The sequence below is a fragment of the Pyxicephalus adspersus genome, chromosome 6 (genome assembly GCF_032062135.1).
Source record: "Pyxicephalus adspersus chromosome 6, UCB_Pads_2.0, whole genome shotgun sequence".
Lineage (NCBI taxonomy): Eukaryota > Metazoa > Chordata > Amphibia > Anura > Pyxicephalidae > Pyxicephalus > Pyxicephalus adspersus.
The window spans coordinates 21,562,058-21,577,033 of record NC_092863.1 but is presented as its reverse complement, the minus strand read 5'-3'; the positions used below and the strand labels follow the sequence as shown (position 1 = coordinate 21,577,033).

The window sequence follows — 14,976 nt, the reverse complement described above, 5'->3', positions numbered from 1 at the left end:
GCAGAAGTGCATGTCAGTGCACAAATGAAAAAGTAACAATATTCAAAATTAGCAGAAAATATTAGTTAAAAATCTCCATTAAAAGTGAATTAGTATAGTGTGGAGCTACCCAGTAATCTCCTTTGTATTGTGACGTAACTTTTCAGTAACCACCCAAAAACGTAAAGTGCTGGGTGGTGTGCACATCTATAAGGTAATGGAAAGAACACTGCCACCTCAGACACAATGAAGACAAGTAGGATTTGGAGGTGCTGATGTGGCCACTCTCCTAATGCACTCTCCTGGTGTTGGTCCACTGTGTTTTATCAAGTTAAAAGTAAGCTCAGCTGTCTACTAGAAAATTTTAGAGAACTTCATGCTTCCCTCTGCTGACAAGCTGACTTGCCACCTGCACACACTGTCAAAAGTACTACCACCTGGTTTAATGACCATGGTATCACTGTGCTTGATTGCCCAGTAAACTTGCCTGATCTAAACCCCATAGAGCATCTATATGTAATTCTATCTAATGTAATTCATGCAAAAGGAGCCCTGTCCACGTATTGAAACATTTGAAATATATCACTCTGTGTGTAATTAATCTATGGAATATATGTTTAAGTTTTCGAATTGAATTACTGAAATAAATTAACTTTTCTATGATATTCTAATTCATTGTGATGCACCTGTGTGTGTGTGTATGTATGTATATATATATATATATATAAATATATATATATATATATATTTTTTCTTTTTTTTTAAACTTACTTGGGCAGAGGGAGCTCTGGGATGTGATCTATCCGGACTAGTTGCCGAATACGAAAACGGCACAAATGTTGCAAGGTCTTCACATTGCTGAACCGGGACACTGGATATAATAACTGTACTGGTGTAGGAGGAAGGCCTGAAAGAAAAATCAAACAGAATGGCTTTCTTAAATTAAATTACTGCTTGATTTTAGATGCTGCATTAGAAAAACAGCAACATATTCTTCTTTAGACTGAGCAAAAGGATGCACCTTTTTAAATTTTTGTAATTTTTCAGCATTCCAAACTGTAAACCATATGCTTAAATAAGTATGAAGCCTTGTGAGGTACCCATACGTCTGACACTTCTAGTCAGTAAACTCCCAAAACACACTCAATCATAATTTTGCAGAGTAAACACAATGTTTTTCCACTATACATGATAAAATCATATAACGCTTAAAGGAAGAGCTGGGCAGGGAAAAAAAACATTTTATTGCTTACTGTCGGTTCATCTATCAAGTCTTTCTGGTTTGTTTATGTAGCAATATGAAGCTTTTCTCCTATATTAAGCTCTTCGGGGCAGGGTCCTCTCCTCCTGTATCACTGTCTGTATTAGTCTGTCATTTGCAATCCCTATTTAATGTACAGCGCTGCGTAATATGTTGGCGCTATATAAATCCTGTTTATTAATAATAATAATAATAATATATTATAGAATACCAGTAGGGAGCACGCTCAGGGCATGCTTGCAGTGAAAGTAAATCAGTTTTACCATTTAAGGTAAAGGATTCTGTAATTGGTTTACTATTCCTTCTGATTAACACATACCTTGGATCGGTAAAAAAAAAGGTTAAAAATGTTGTGACTTTAGGCTAACAGTCACTGGAAATAAAGAAGCAAAAATCACAGAAAGAGTTTCTGAGGTATTTATCTTGCTCCAGGGGTTTGGACAAAATGTTCAAAAAGTTTATAACCCAAAATGCAATTGGCTGCTGTCTAAGTGGTTATATTTATAACTCAACTCCTCAACTAATATGAACAAGCAGATTGCACAAGAATGGCCAATAATTTTAACTAAAATAACCATGTCAGGTTGCTGTGTTAATAAATATGATTAGTTATCTTAAATATTACTGTCTACACTTAAGGTTGTACAGGTAGTCCTCGTTTACTGACTTCTCTGTTTACCGACCGCTACGAACATATGTTAAGACTTTTGTTGATGGAAAGGATCTTTCACGATCCTCTCCAATGACAGCAGACTGAAAGATGCATTAATGAGCGCTGCACATACAGCTATGTTCTGCTATATGGAGAGGGGAGGGGAGAAAATGAGTAAGTGGCACCCGCTGCGCTCTCTCCCCTTTACTTGCATTATGGTCAACAGGACAGATTCATGGACGACATCAGATGGCCGCCTTACACACATCAGATTTTCATCCCACAGTAGCCTTGAAATGATAAGCAGACAAGAGTTATCTGACATGTGTAAAATGCCTTGCAACTGGCTCTCCCAATGAGTATACTGTACACGAAACGAACAGTGTAGAGTCATGCAGCTAATCCTCTTCAGGCTTCCAATCATCCTAATCATCATTAATCATGGTTATTTAAGCTAGCCCAGACACAGCATTCGTGCTCGTGCAATGTTTCTCCACTAGTGCCGAGCCCCTAGTTTTGCTGAACTAGTTCCTGTACACTTGTTGCTTAAATCAGTGTTTCCTCTGTCCAGCTCCTGTTAACCCTTGTTGCCCAGTCTATTCCAGCCTATTCCTTTGTGCTGTTCCAGTGTTCCCCTCTGTCTGTGGATATTCCTGTGTCACCTGTGCCTCCTGTTGCTTCCAGTGTCCCCTGTGTTTCCTGTGTCTGCAGCGGTCCCTGTGTCACTGGTGTCTATTTCCTGGATCCTTGGTATTTGACCCCTGGCTTATGACCTGACCTTTCTTGCTTGCGGCCAGCCTTGACCCCGGCCTTCCTTGACAATTCTTCTGCCGTGTGATTTGGTACCATGTATCCTCCTGCCCACCCTGATGTGCCCAAGGATTGCAACCTCAAGGCTCTGAAAAAGACCTGGTTGCCCTTTAGACCCTGTGCCTTGGCCCTTCTCACCACTTTTGTGCAAGCCTTAGCTCACCGTAGTGGCATTGTCTCCCCAAGCGTGACACTTAAACAAAAAACAACCATACCCATCAACAAGGTAGATAACTGAATAAATACAGACACTTGGGCACAGGCAATTTTAGGTTGTGATTCTCAAGATGTTTAATGGTGTCATTTAAATGAAGATGCCTTTCTAGCACAAATTGCATGCTTCCTTCCACAGGGGATACTTTATCTGTTTTCCCATTATACCTAACTAGCAACTTAGTAGGATATCCCCATTGATAGGAAATGTTGCGTTCTATCAATGTTTTGTTGATAGGCATTAGCTTTTTCCGATCCTCTATAGTATGGGAAGATAAATCTGCAAACAATTGTATTCCCCTATACGGTTCACCTAAATGTTTTGGGTTTATTGCAGCCGCCATTATTTTTTCTTTAATGTGGAAAAAGTGAATCCAAGCTAACACATGTCTAGGCCTTTCTTTAGGTTTTGGGATTTCTATGAGCCCTATTGATTATCAGATCTGATTCTATGGCTGAAGGTATTAATGCATGACACAGAGATCGCAGAAATTATGGTAATTCTGATGGTGAAATTGTTTCAGCGATTCCTGAATTTGATATTTTTTCTTCTAGAGCAAACCTCCATATCAGCTATTTTAGATTTAATCCAGAAGATTTCAGTATTTTGTTCATGATGGGCATCTACTAAATTATCATGGGTAATAAGTTTAGGAGGCTAAAATTAAAGTCTGTGTCTCACAGCTGATGTTAAAAAAGCCATAAGGAACAAGATAAGGGCATTACAAAAATATAAAAAATGAAGGATCACTTTCATCATTTGAAAACTATAAAGAATATAACAAAAGATGTAAAAAGGAGATAAAATGTGCAAAACTTCAAAATGAAAGACAGATTGCAAAGGAAAGTAAGGCAAACCACACATTTTTTTTAAATATAATAATAGCAAAAAGATTAGATCTGAGCATGTAAGCCCCTTAAAGGATGTCGCTGGGTTGGTAACTAGGGATAAAGAAAAGGGATAAAGAAAAGGCAGATTTACTAAACACTTTTTTTTATCTCTGCACAAAGGAAAATGGTAGAGCTCAAGTCCAAATTCATAATAGCAATGTCACTGCCTTAAATGAGTCACAATGGCTCAGAATTGACATGATTGAGAAACAGTTGGGACACATTAAGGTTGACAAAGCACGAGGACCTGATGGATTACATCCACGTGTCCTCAAAGAGCTGAGCTCAGTTATTTTAAAGCCATTATTTCTAATTTTTAGAAACTCTTTAGTCACTGGCAAGGTACCGATAGATTGGCGTAAGGCCAATGTGGTTCCTATCTTCAAAAAGGGAGCAAAATCATTACCAGGTAACTACAGACCCGTTAGTTTAATGTCCATAGTTGGAAAGGTCCTAGAGAGTTGGATAAAGAACCACATAGAGGAGTATCTGCAAGAAAATAAAATTATAAGTTATAGTCAGCATGGCTTCAAGAAAGACCAAAGTTGTCAAACAAATTTACTCTCTTTTTAGGAGGAAGTAAAGGTAGACAGTGGAATAGCAGTTGATATAGTGTACTTGGACTTTGCTAAAGCATTTGACACTTTACCCCACAGTCGGTTAATATGCAAGTTAGGGTCAATAGGTTTAGAAAAGTCAATCTGTAAATGAATAGAGAACTGGGTTAAAGACCGCATCCAGAGAGTTTTAATTAATGATTCATACTCTGAATGGTCCAAGGTGATTAGTGGTGTACCCCAGGGTTCAGAGTTGGGACCTTTACTGTTTAACATCCTTATAAATGATATGGAGTTTGGGATTAAAAGTACCATTTCTGTGTTTGCAGATGACACCAAACTTTGTAAAGGAATTAAGTCCATACAGGATCTATAATCTACAAGCAGACCTGGATGTACTGTTTGATTGGGCAGCCAAGTGGCAAATGCCTTATTTTATAGATAAATGTAAAGTTATGCACTTGGGAGCTAACAACATGCATGCTTCATACTGTCTAGGGGGGAATAGACTTGGGGGAGTCGGAAAAAGATCTGGGATTTCTGGTAGATCATAGGCCTAATAACAGCATGCAATGCCAAGCTGCAATATCTAAAGCTAGTAAAGTACTTTCTTGTATTAAAAGAGGAATAGACTGTAGACATGGAGACATAATCCTGCCCCTGTACAAATCATTGGTCAGACCACATCTGGAATATGCAGTCTAGTTTTGGGCACCAGTTCACAAAAAAGGACATTGTGAAATTGGGGAGAGTGCAGAGAGGGGAAAAGGAATGGAGGAGCTCAGCTCTGAGGAGAGATTAGCTGAACTAAATCTTGAGAAGAGACGTTTGAGGGGGATATGATCACCCTGTATAAATAAATAAACGGTCCATATAGAGAACTCTCTTCCCCATTATTCACTGTAAGATCATTACAAAGAACAAGAGTGCACTCTTTGCGTCTAGAGGTATAGAAGTTTAAGCTCCGGATAAGGAAGGGATTCTTCACTGTAAGGTCTGTGAAAATATGGAATCGGCTCCTTTAGGAAGTATTTTCAGCAACTACTATAGATTGCTTTAAGAAAAAGTTGGATGCTTTTCTAGAACAGAACAGTACATTAAGGCTTTAAAAAGTAAACATAACAGTGACTGTTGATCCAGGGAACATCCAATTGCCTCATGGAATCAGGAAGGAATTTTTTCCCCTGTTGAAGCAAATTGTTTTTTTTTTTTTTTGTTTTGCTCTGGACCAACTATGTCTTATAGGGTTTTATATCTAGGATATGTTTATTTCCCTAGTGGTTGAACTTGGTGGACTTGTTTTCAAACTAGCCTACTATGTAACTATGTAAACCTACTATGTGTCCACCAAACTATATGATGCATTTTAGAAAAGTTTACAGATATTACTGCAATGTTTAGCTGTCCTGGATTTGGCTTGTTCTAATACTTACGTGTAACAACTTATTTTATGTTACCCTTTGTTATAATTCCTAATCTAACTAACACTATGGATATAGTTTATTCCCAATTCCCAATCTAAACTCTTCATATACCTAAATCGGTAGGTGTCATCTATTTTCCTACTTTCATATATTTCTCCATTAGAATTGGTATATGCCGATAATAAAGGGAATACCTCAACATAACTATACATAATCCCTTAACTAGTGTAGGCTCTTTACTTCTTACATGCACTCCTCGTTTCATTTTCCACTGCCTATACATCGACAAGGTACTCAACAACAATTGCACAAGTATGTAACCCTTTTCAGTATTAACAATGACCTGTTCTTTATGACAACCAATGTATGTATGTACAATTTCTATTTGAAGTGCAATTTTCTGTTTATACAATACATGCAAAGTTTTGTCTATTAGCTGTCCTAACTTTACTATGGTAAACTCAATTGGTTTCTGGTATAGGTATGTAGATATTGATGTTTTTTTTTTACTTATTCACTTATTGATCACTTCATAATCAACATACCTGTTATATGTTTGTTTTTGATAGCATCTTCCACTGGCTCCCCCCCCCCCCCCCCCCCCCCCCCCCCCATATCCCCTGAGGAAGCCTAAACCGGCAAAATGCGTTGGGTCTGGGACCCATTTAAAATTCCAGTATATTTACTGCTTCACAAAATTTAGGGAGTTGGTCTTTGTAAAGTATTGGGTTCTTTCCCCCCATAACCTTAAGGGGTTGAATTAAGGGCATTTTTTTACTACAAGTGTGTGTACCACTTAATCTTTTGGATTGTTTTCTATACGTACATATATATCTATATGTTCATGTTTAGTGCTATTAGCGAAACATACTGTATATATAAACAACTGAGCTACAAAAATTCCCCATTTAGGTTATTGCTTATCACCAAATTAATTGAAATGCAATTCAGGCTTGGTGCTGGAATCATAGGTGGATTTAGTGGGATATTAATGTCTCCCCCAAGATCAAAACAACCTCTGAAAGTGTTGTATCAAAAACAAAATCTGCTGCAAATAAAATCATACACAGTAACCAATGTCACCAGGGGAGAACTTAGGTAGCCCTTGACTAACAGTCTGATAAACTGCCAAACAAGTGACTTGGAGACAATTTCCACCCCGCATCACTGGGAGTCAGGGTCAAGGCCCCATATTAAACAGATAACATATTATCAGAACATTTCTATGCTTGAAACTAGGAACTTTCCTCTTTTTAAAATGCATTTTTTGTAGGGGGTGTCCGGCCAGCATCCAAGATGGTCACTTGATCTGGGAGCTCCACATTCACAGAAGCTTTAAGCAATGTATTTTGGAGCAACAACCCACCTAAGGGCATAAATTCCTAATTATTCATCTCTACTACCAACACTGAACATGACCAAACACAAAAAGGAGAAGGTCGAACCTCAGAAATGCTCTTATTTCTTCAGACTGCAAGGCTCACAAGATACTCAAGCTATCATATTCTAGTCCCTCACAGCACTGGTGACTCCTTTAAACCTACTTCTTCACCTCCGACTTTATCTAGATCTCAACAGAGCAAGGCCACCCAGGCTTCACTCTTTCTAAACACTGAACACAGGGAATCTGACAGGCCACCAACCCTTAAAGGAAGCCTCTCTTTAAAACACTTTCCAGTAACAGGGGACAAAATAACCACTGCCACATTAAAGGGCATGCTTCACTGCCCTATCTGGATATGATCAAAGAATCCAGCACTTGGAAAGCAAAATTGGAGAATTCCTAAAGGCCCATAATGATCTGGTCGACAACCATGTAGACCATTCAAATTAAATTTCCTAGCTTAAAAACAAAACAGTTGATTTAGAAGACATGGAGGAACATTATAAAACAATACAAAATGTAGAGAATTCCCGAAACTGTCCCACTGTGTGAATTTTCCACATATCTGCACTTGTTTCTACATGCACTTTTAACCCCCAGCAGTAGAAGCTGACTTACTAATTGATTGGGCTCATAAAATCCCAAACCATCTATGGACACCCCTAGAGATGTATAAGCTAGAATACATTTCCTACATATAAGGGGAAAAGGGGATGCTGGCAGCAAAAAAACCTCCACAAATGCCTAAACAATTCCAAGGCACGTCTCTTTTCACTGAACTATCCCCCTTAATTATTATTAATATTATTATTAAACACAATTTATATAGCGCCAATATATTCAACATATTCAAACAACATTCTTTTTTACGCAAACTTTTCAAAAAAATTAAAAATTTTCGTCAGGGCCTATTGCTAGTAGGAGGAGGCTTTAACACCAAATTCTTCACTAGATATGAACTCTATAGCAAAGCAACCAATTTGTGATCTCTGTAATTTTTTGTTAGAACATGAACATGTTATTTGGAGATGCCAACAAAGCACCGAAAGGGACTTTACTTTTTTTCCACACCTCATCTGTTTCATTCTAGAATAAACTTGTTCCTAACATTTTTGGAATCTAATCAATTTCTAAGCCAATAACTAAGCCTATTCCACATTTTCACAGACCTTACAGTGAAGAATCCTTTCCTTATCAGGAACCTAAACTTGTTTTCTTCCAGACACATAGAGTGCCCCCTTGTTCTGTGCAAGAATCCCAAGGTTAATAGTTGGGAAAAGATTTCTTTATATGGACCTTTTATATATTTATAAAGGGTGATCATATCTCCCCCTAAATGTATCTTTTCAAGGAAGAATAGATTAAGTTCAGCTAATCTCTCCTCATAACTGAGCTCCTCAATTTTTTTATTAGTTTAGTTGGCCTTTTGTGCACTCTCCAATTCCACAATATGCTTTTTGTGAACTGGTGCCCAAAACTGGACTGCATACTCTAGATGTGGTCTGACCAATACTTTGTACAGGGGAAGGATAATGTCTCGATATCCGCAGTCTATTTCTCTTTTAATACAAGAAAGTACTTTGCTTGCTTTAGATATTACAGCTTGGCATTGCATGCTGTTATTAAGTCTATGATCTACCAGAACTCCTGCATGATTTTCTTTTTCTGACTCCTCAAATGTATTTCCCTTAGACAGTATGAAGCATGCATGTTGTTAGCCCCCAAGTGCATAACTACATTTCTTAATATTAAAGCTCATTTGCCACTTGGTTGCCCAAATAAACAGTACATCCAGATCTGCTTGTAGATTGTAGACATCCTGTATGGACATAATTCCATTACATAGTTTGGTGTCATCTGCAAACACAAAAATGGTTGTTTTAATCCCAAACTCTATATCATGTATAAAGATGTTAAACAGTAAAGGTCCCAACACTGAACCCCGGTGTTTAAGCCAGTTCTCTATCCATTTACAGATTGGCTTTTCTAAGCCTATTGACCCCAACTTGCATAATAACTGTCTGTGGGGGTATCGTGTCAAAGCTTTAGCAAAGTCCAAGTACACTATATCAACTGCTACTCCACTGTCTACCTGTTTACTTACTTCCTCATAAAATGAGAGTAAATTTGTTTGACAACTTCGGTCTTTCTTGAAGCAATGCTGACTATAACTTATAATATTACTTTCTAGCAGATACTCCTTCATGTGATTGTTTATCAAACTCTCTAGGACCTTTGCAACTATGGATGTTAAACTTACCAATCTGTAGTTACTTGACAATTACTTTCTTTTTTCAAGATTGGAACCATATTGGCCTTATGCCAATCCATTGGTACTATGCCAATGATTAAGGAGTCTCTGAAAAATTAGAGACAATGGCTTTGAAATACCTGAACTCAGATATTTGAGGACACGTGGATGTAAGCCATCAGGTCCTGGTGTTTTGTCAACCTTTATTTTGTCCAACTGTTTCTCAATCGTATCAATTTTGAGCCATTGTGGGTCATTTATGGCAATGACATTGCTATTAGCAATGTCTAACACATTTTGTTACACATTTTGTTATATTCTTTATAATTTTAAAATGATGAAGGTGATCCGTAATTTTTATATTTTAGGAATGCTCTTTTCTTATGCTTGATGGCTTTTTTACAATTAGCTGTGAGCCACATAGGGTTTAATTTTAGCCTCCTAAACGTATTACTTATTGGAATACATTTTTCAGTGTGTTTGTGTAGAACAGACTTGAAACATTCCAACTTCTGTTCTGTGTTCTTTGAGAACAATATTCTCTCCCAGGCCAAGTCACAAAGAGAGAGGCCCCTAATAATAGAAAAATGTGCCCTCTTAGAATTGAATGTTTATATCTTTCCTGTTCTTGCTTCCTGTTTACAGCTTATACTAAATTAAATCATAATATGGTCACTGCTACTGAAAAAAGATTACTAAATCTTTTAACTGAAAGAAAGATCTACTAAAAAGATTCTGAAAAAAGATCTACTAAAAGATTCTATTTTATATACACATTGTTATAAACTCTGCATTGTTAGAAAAAAAAAGTCCGGCAGAGTATCATTTCCAGTTGGGGCTTCTATAAACTGTACCATAAAATTACCTTGCAAGCAGAGGCAGAAGAAGACTGACAGATGGGAATCAGACAAGGTGCCGTAACGTGGCACAGTAGCGTGGTCAAACAAGCCAGAGGTCCCGGCAGGCAGCAAGCAGGAATAGGAAACCTGGAAACAGAGCCTAAAGAAACTCTTTGTTCAGGTAACTTACTGTTGCCAGTCACTTCTTTTTATAGGGGAGGTCATGAGGCAAATTGAACTCACATGACCCGTAGGTAGGAGAATCCAACACCAGAGGGAGTGCGGGAACAGAGGCAGCTCAGGTGGTGTTCTCACTTCTGCTTCTATGGAATATTTTGGTTCTCTGGGGTAAAAGGGCAGCAATCAGGGGATCACATTACTCAGACCAGGAAGTGACCAGCGGACAGGAATCCTGCACAGGGCTTTTTGATGTGTAATGGGATATTTAGGATAATTTTGGTAATTATGATACAATCTGTGTCTATTCTATGTAGCAAAATGTACTGTTAGTTATTTTTTTACCATAATATCTTTTTCTCATGATTTTAATACCAATCTTTGAAACCCAATTTTATATACCTTTTCTTTTAAGTGGCTTTTACTGGTTCTCCCCATCCCCCGAGGCAGCCTAAACTGGCAAAATGCGTTGGGCCTCGAGGTCCAGTCTGAATATTAAAAAACCTTCTCCCACCCTTATTTTACACTATACCCTTATGTTTAACCTCCTGGGCGGTTACCCCGAGCCTAGTTCGGGGTAAAAAAAACTTGATGAAAGTGTTTACCCCGAACTAGGCTCGGGGTAGCTAAAAATAGAATCAAGCGTTTCTTTGGCGACAAATTTAAATCCCTCAACAGTGCAATCTGATTGTCATGCAACATTGTATGACAATCAGATTACTGAAAACCCCACTTACCTGGTCCCCGCAGCTCATCCGGAGACGACTTCTTTCTTTTGTCTTCAGCCACCGAATGCAGAGACGATCTCCAGGGTTTCCTGGTGATGTCAGTGTGGGCGGGAGGCGGGAAATTCAAATCATTTTGTATTGGATTCAATACAAAATAGCTGTATTGAGTCCAATACAAAGATATCTTTACTATATATATTATTATATATTATATTATATATATAATTATATATTTTATAGGCTACTGTATAGTTATATTACATTAATTAGTATTTTTTTTTATTTAAAATTTATTATATTTATTAACCCCCCTAGTGTTCTAATTCTGTCAGTTTTTTGATGTAACAAGTGATCCTATTTTTTTTTTTTTGCATAGAAATTTTTGTTTATATTGTGGGCCTGTAATTCTTAGGAATATAACTACCGGGTATAATAATTATATTTATTTATTATATTATAATCATAAATTATATTATAATACATCATTTTAAATCATAATTATAAAAATAATAAAATAATACGCCACAACAATGCAATTTATCAAAAAAAACTATTTTATCAAAAATTTCCCACTGAAATTTTCCAAACAAGGGTGCAATATTATTGATAAATAATAATATAAAATAAATGCAGATTTTAGAAAAAAAAATTTCGATTTTTATAAGACATCCCGGATGTGGTAGATTTTGAAGCAGGGTGCTGCACACAGTCAGGACAGTAGAACCTGGTTTCTTTGCGTTTCTTCCTTCCTCTGTCATCGGTCTTTGAGCAGCAAACCACGCACATCCTTGTAGGTGCTGCCTTTGTCTGGGTTGGTAGGATGTATTCAGTGAAGTGACGACCAGTCAGGCGTTCTGGGTTGACAACAGTGGAAGCACGACGTCCAGGTCTATTCATAGCCACTGATGGTGTTTGGTGGTTCTTGACTATTGTAAAGAATTTCATTTTGCTGAGTCTTGAAGTTAAGTTGTTTTTGTGTTTTTTGCTATATTTTGCAAATAATTGAGTTGTGTAGAAACTAGTTATATCCTCTTTATCAGTAGGTCAATATTTGCTCCATCTTTACCTTGAGGCTTCTTACCTTGAAACATCTTGCTAAGCAAAGTTTCTTGTCTTCCACCTTGTTGTCTGACTATATAAACTGCGATGTGATATTAAAGTTTTGAGAAGTGATATAACTACATGCTTGAGCTGCTTGTGTGTTTTTCACTGCTCCCAACGCGTTGCAAACAGAGGCCACGATAGAGAGGGAACCTGATCTGGAATCAGCAAGAAATCGCCTTAACAACTATGGACTCGGAAACTTGCAAAATGAAGTCTGAATGATTCACAGGCTTCTGACTATTTTTATTTTGTACAGAATGTAGGCATTCCATAGGTACTGCTCAACAAGACGCCTGAAAATCTTTTTGTAGTAGAATGTCATCACTTGGTCAGCTCTGTCGACACCTGCCATGATGTTGTTGTAGTCAATCACCACCTGTGGCTTCATCACTTTCCCACATTTTGTGTGTACCAGAACAGTGGAGGCATCATGGACAGTACTCAGTACTTGCCTTTCTGCCAGGCAACAATTTCTCCTGTCTTCAGCTTCCCTTTTGCAAACAGTGATGGCAGGTTGCGCCGATTAGCCCTAACAGATCCATAGGCATCTGTTCTGTGTTGCAGAAGGAACTCATAAAGCTCAGGAGAGGAGTAGAAATTGTCAGTTGTGACACAATAGCCCTGACCTAGCAATGGCTCAATGAGGGATAGCACTAAATATGTTGCCAATCCATAATGGCTGTATCTGAGGTTGAACTGTGTCCCTTTTTCAGTGTAAAAGGTTGGAAAACACAAGAGCGGCTTACCTGTTTGTCAATTATTTCGATAACTTCATCAGTCAAAAACAACTTTAGGTATGCCAGGGGGGTCGTCCCATTTAGCCTCAATTTTCATCCCAGGTGCCCCGGTGAATGGAAATTTTCGCGGTGCTGCCTGGTCCGCATCAAGGTCAATGGAATCAGTTCACTTTCGCTGTCTGATGACAAATTTCCTGGTGAATCACTATCGCTCGATTCCACAAGAGACTCCAAATCGCTATCGCTGCTTTCAAATCCCTCCGGTGAGATGCCTTTTGGATGCCATGTGGTCTCCAGCAATCAGTCAGGAACAATCAAGGTCAAATACAAAGTGATGAAATGATACATTCAGGAATTCATTTTGATTTATAAGTCATCAAAACGTCAGATCAAGGTCAGGGCTAAAAGTGGGCAAAATGTAAATTAGGGCACCATTCTAGCCTTTAGATGCCTACAGGATATATGTGTGCAAATGATGACATTTGGGGAACAAGCAATTATGAAGGACAAGGAACAGAAAATGCTGAAGGGTGGCTAACAGTAGCCAAAATTCTAGGCAGGAGCAGGTTAGGGTCAAAGCCAAGGTGTCCAGAGGTGGAAGAAGTTTCTAGGTCAGGGCTGGAGCCTAGGTCATACACAAGGAGCAAAAGTCAGGTGAAGTATCTAGGGAAAAATCCATCTGATGTGCAGCACAATGCTGCTGGAGGCCAAACTGAAGGTTTGGAGATAGAGATGATGATGATGATGAAAAAGGGGGTGATGGCCATCTGGTCACATCATGGGATAGCAAGGGAACAGGTGAGTAAACTCCAACTAGACTTTCTTAAATTTGTTGTAGTGCTCTCTTTTAGACCTTATGTTGATTGGCTTATTTGGGTCCCCCTTTTCTTTGTTGAGAACAACCACCTAAAAAGCTACCTAAACTTCTGATGCTCTGAACAGTTTTACTCTTCCTTAATTTTTCTTTAGTTTTGCTCTTATCTAAAACTATATTAAAATGTTTAATGTATTTAAACGTATTTATTTATTTTATTTTACATGATTGTGTTTTTCAAACTTTATTATATTCAGAATATCTACTAGACCCTTGTTTCGACATATTTCGGTAAGTTACAGGTCTACAATATAAAAAAAAAAAAAAAAAATGAAAAACAGTGTACGCTTTTGGTATAGAAATCTAGACATCAGTGAAACGCCAAGGAGGTTAATGTGCAGTTAACTTTTGTCAAGTACCATGTCCTAAAAACCCAATGTTTTATAGTGGTTAAACAGAACTTTGTTGAGCTCTATGACATTGTATCACCTATTTAGTGGATTACACCACAATGTATTGTTTGTTTGTTTTTATCATCCACATATAAATGAATGAGCCTATTAAAAAAAAACCCTCTTTTTTGTTTTATTTTTTTGATATAAAGCTAGAGGGTTATAGAACATTCTTTGGACACAGAGAAGGAGTTTGATACGGCCCACTGGGGCTACTTGTCCTCAGTGTTGGAAAAATTTGGCTTTTAAGGTTAAATAAAAATGCCAATTATTATTACTATTAATTTTATTATTATTATTATTATTATTATTAATAAACAGGATTTATATAGCACCAACATATTACGCAGCGCTGTACATTAAATAGGGATTGCAAATGACAGAATAATACAGACAGTGAAATAGGAGGAGAGGACCCTGCCCGAAGAGCTTACAATCTAGTAGGTGGGGGAATTTCACACACAATAGGATGGGAGATATGTAGTGGTGGGAAGTAGTGATGGTTTCAAAAGACAGAAGAAGATGGGTAGGCAAGTTTGAAAAAATGGGTTTTGAGCACTCATTCCAGATGTTGGGGCAGCTCTAAAGTTTTGTATCGGTGCGTGTGATGAGGTTATGAGTGAGGAAGTCATTAGTAGGTCATTGGAGGAGGAGCCAATATGCCACTGTATACATACCCATCAGTAAGGGTGTTCACCTCTGG

At 37.8% G+C, this 14,976-nt stretch overlaps 1 protein-coding gene across 4 annotated transcripts in view; it reads right to left on the bottom strand.

The window, feature by feature from the left end:
* The window catches only part of SOCS7 (suppressor of cytokine signaling 7), a 190,073-nt gene that overhangs the window by 41,066 nt on the left and 134,031 nt on the right, over positions 1-14,976 (bottom strand). For 3 of the 4 annotated variants that reach the window (XM_072414919.1, XM_072414916.1, XM_072414917.1), the window contains one exon: positions 751-886. The exons of the other annotated variant lie outside the window; for it this stretch is intronic. In XM_072414919.1, the coding sequence (XP_072271020.1) occupies positions 751-886 (136 nt within the window). The remainder of the gene's footprint in view (positions 1-750; positions 887-14,976) is intronic. 4 annotated transcript variants of the gene reach the window in all.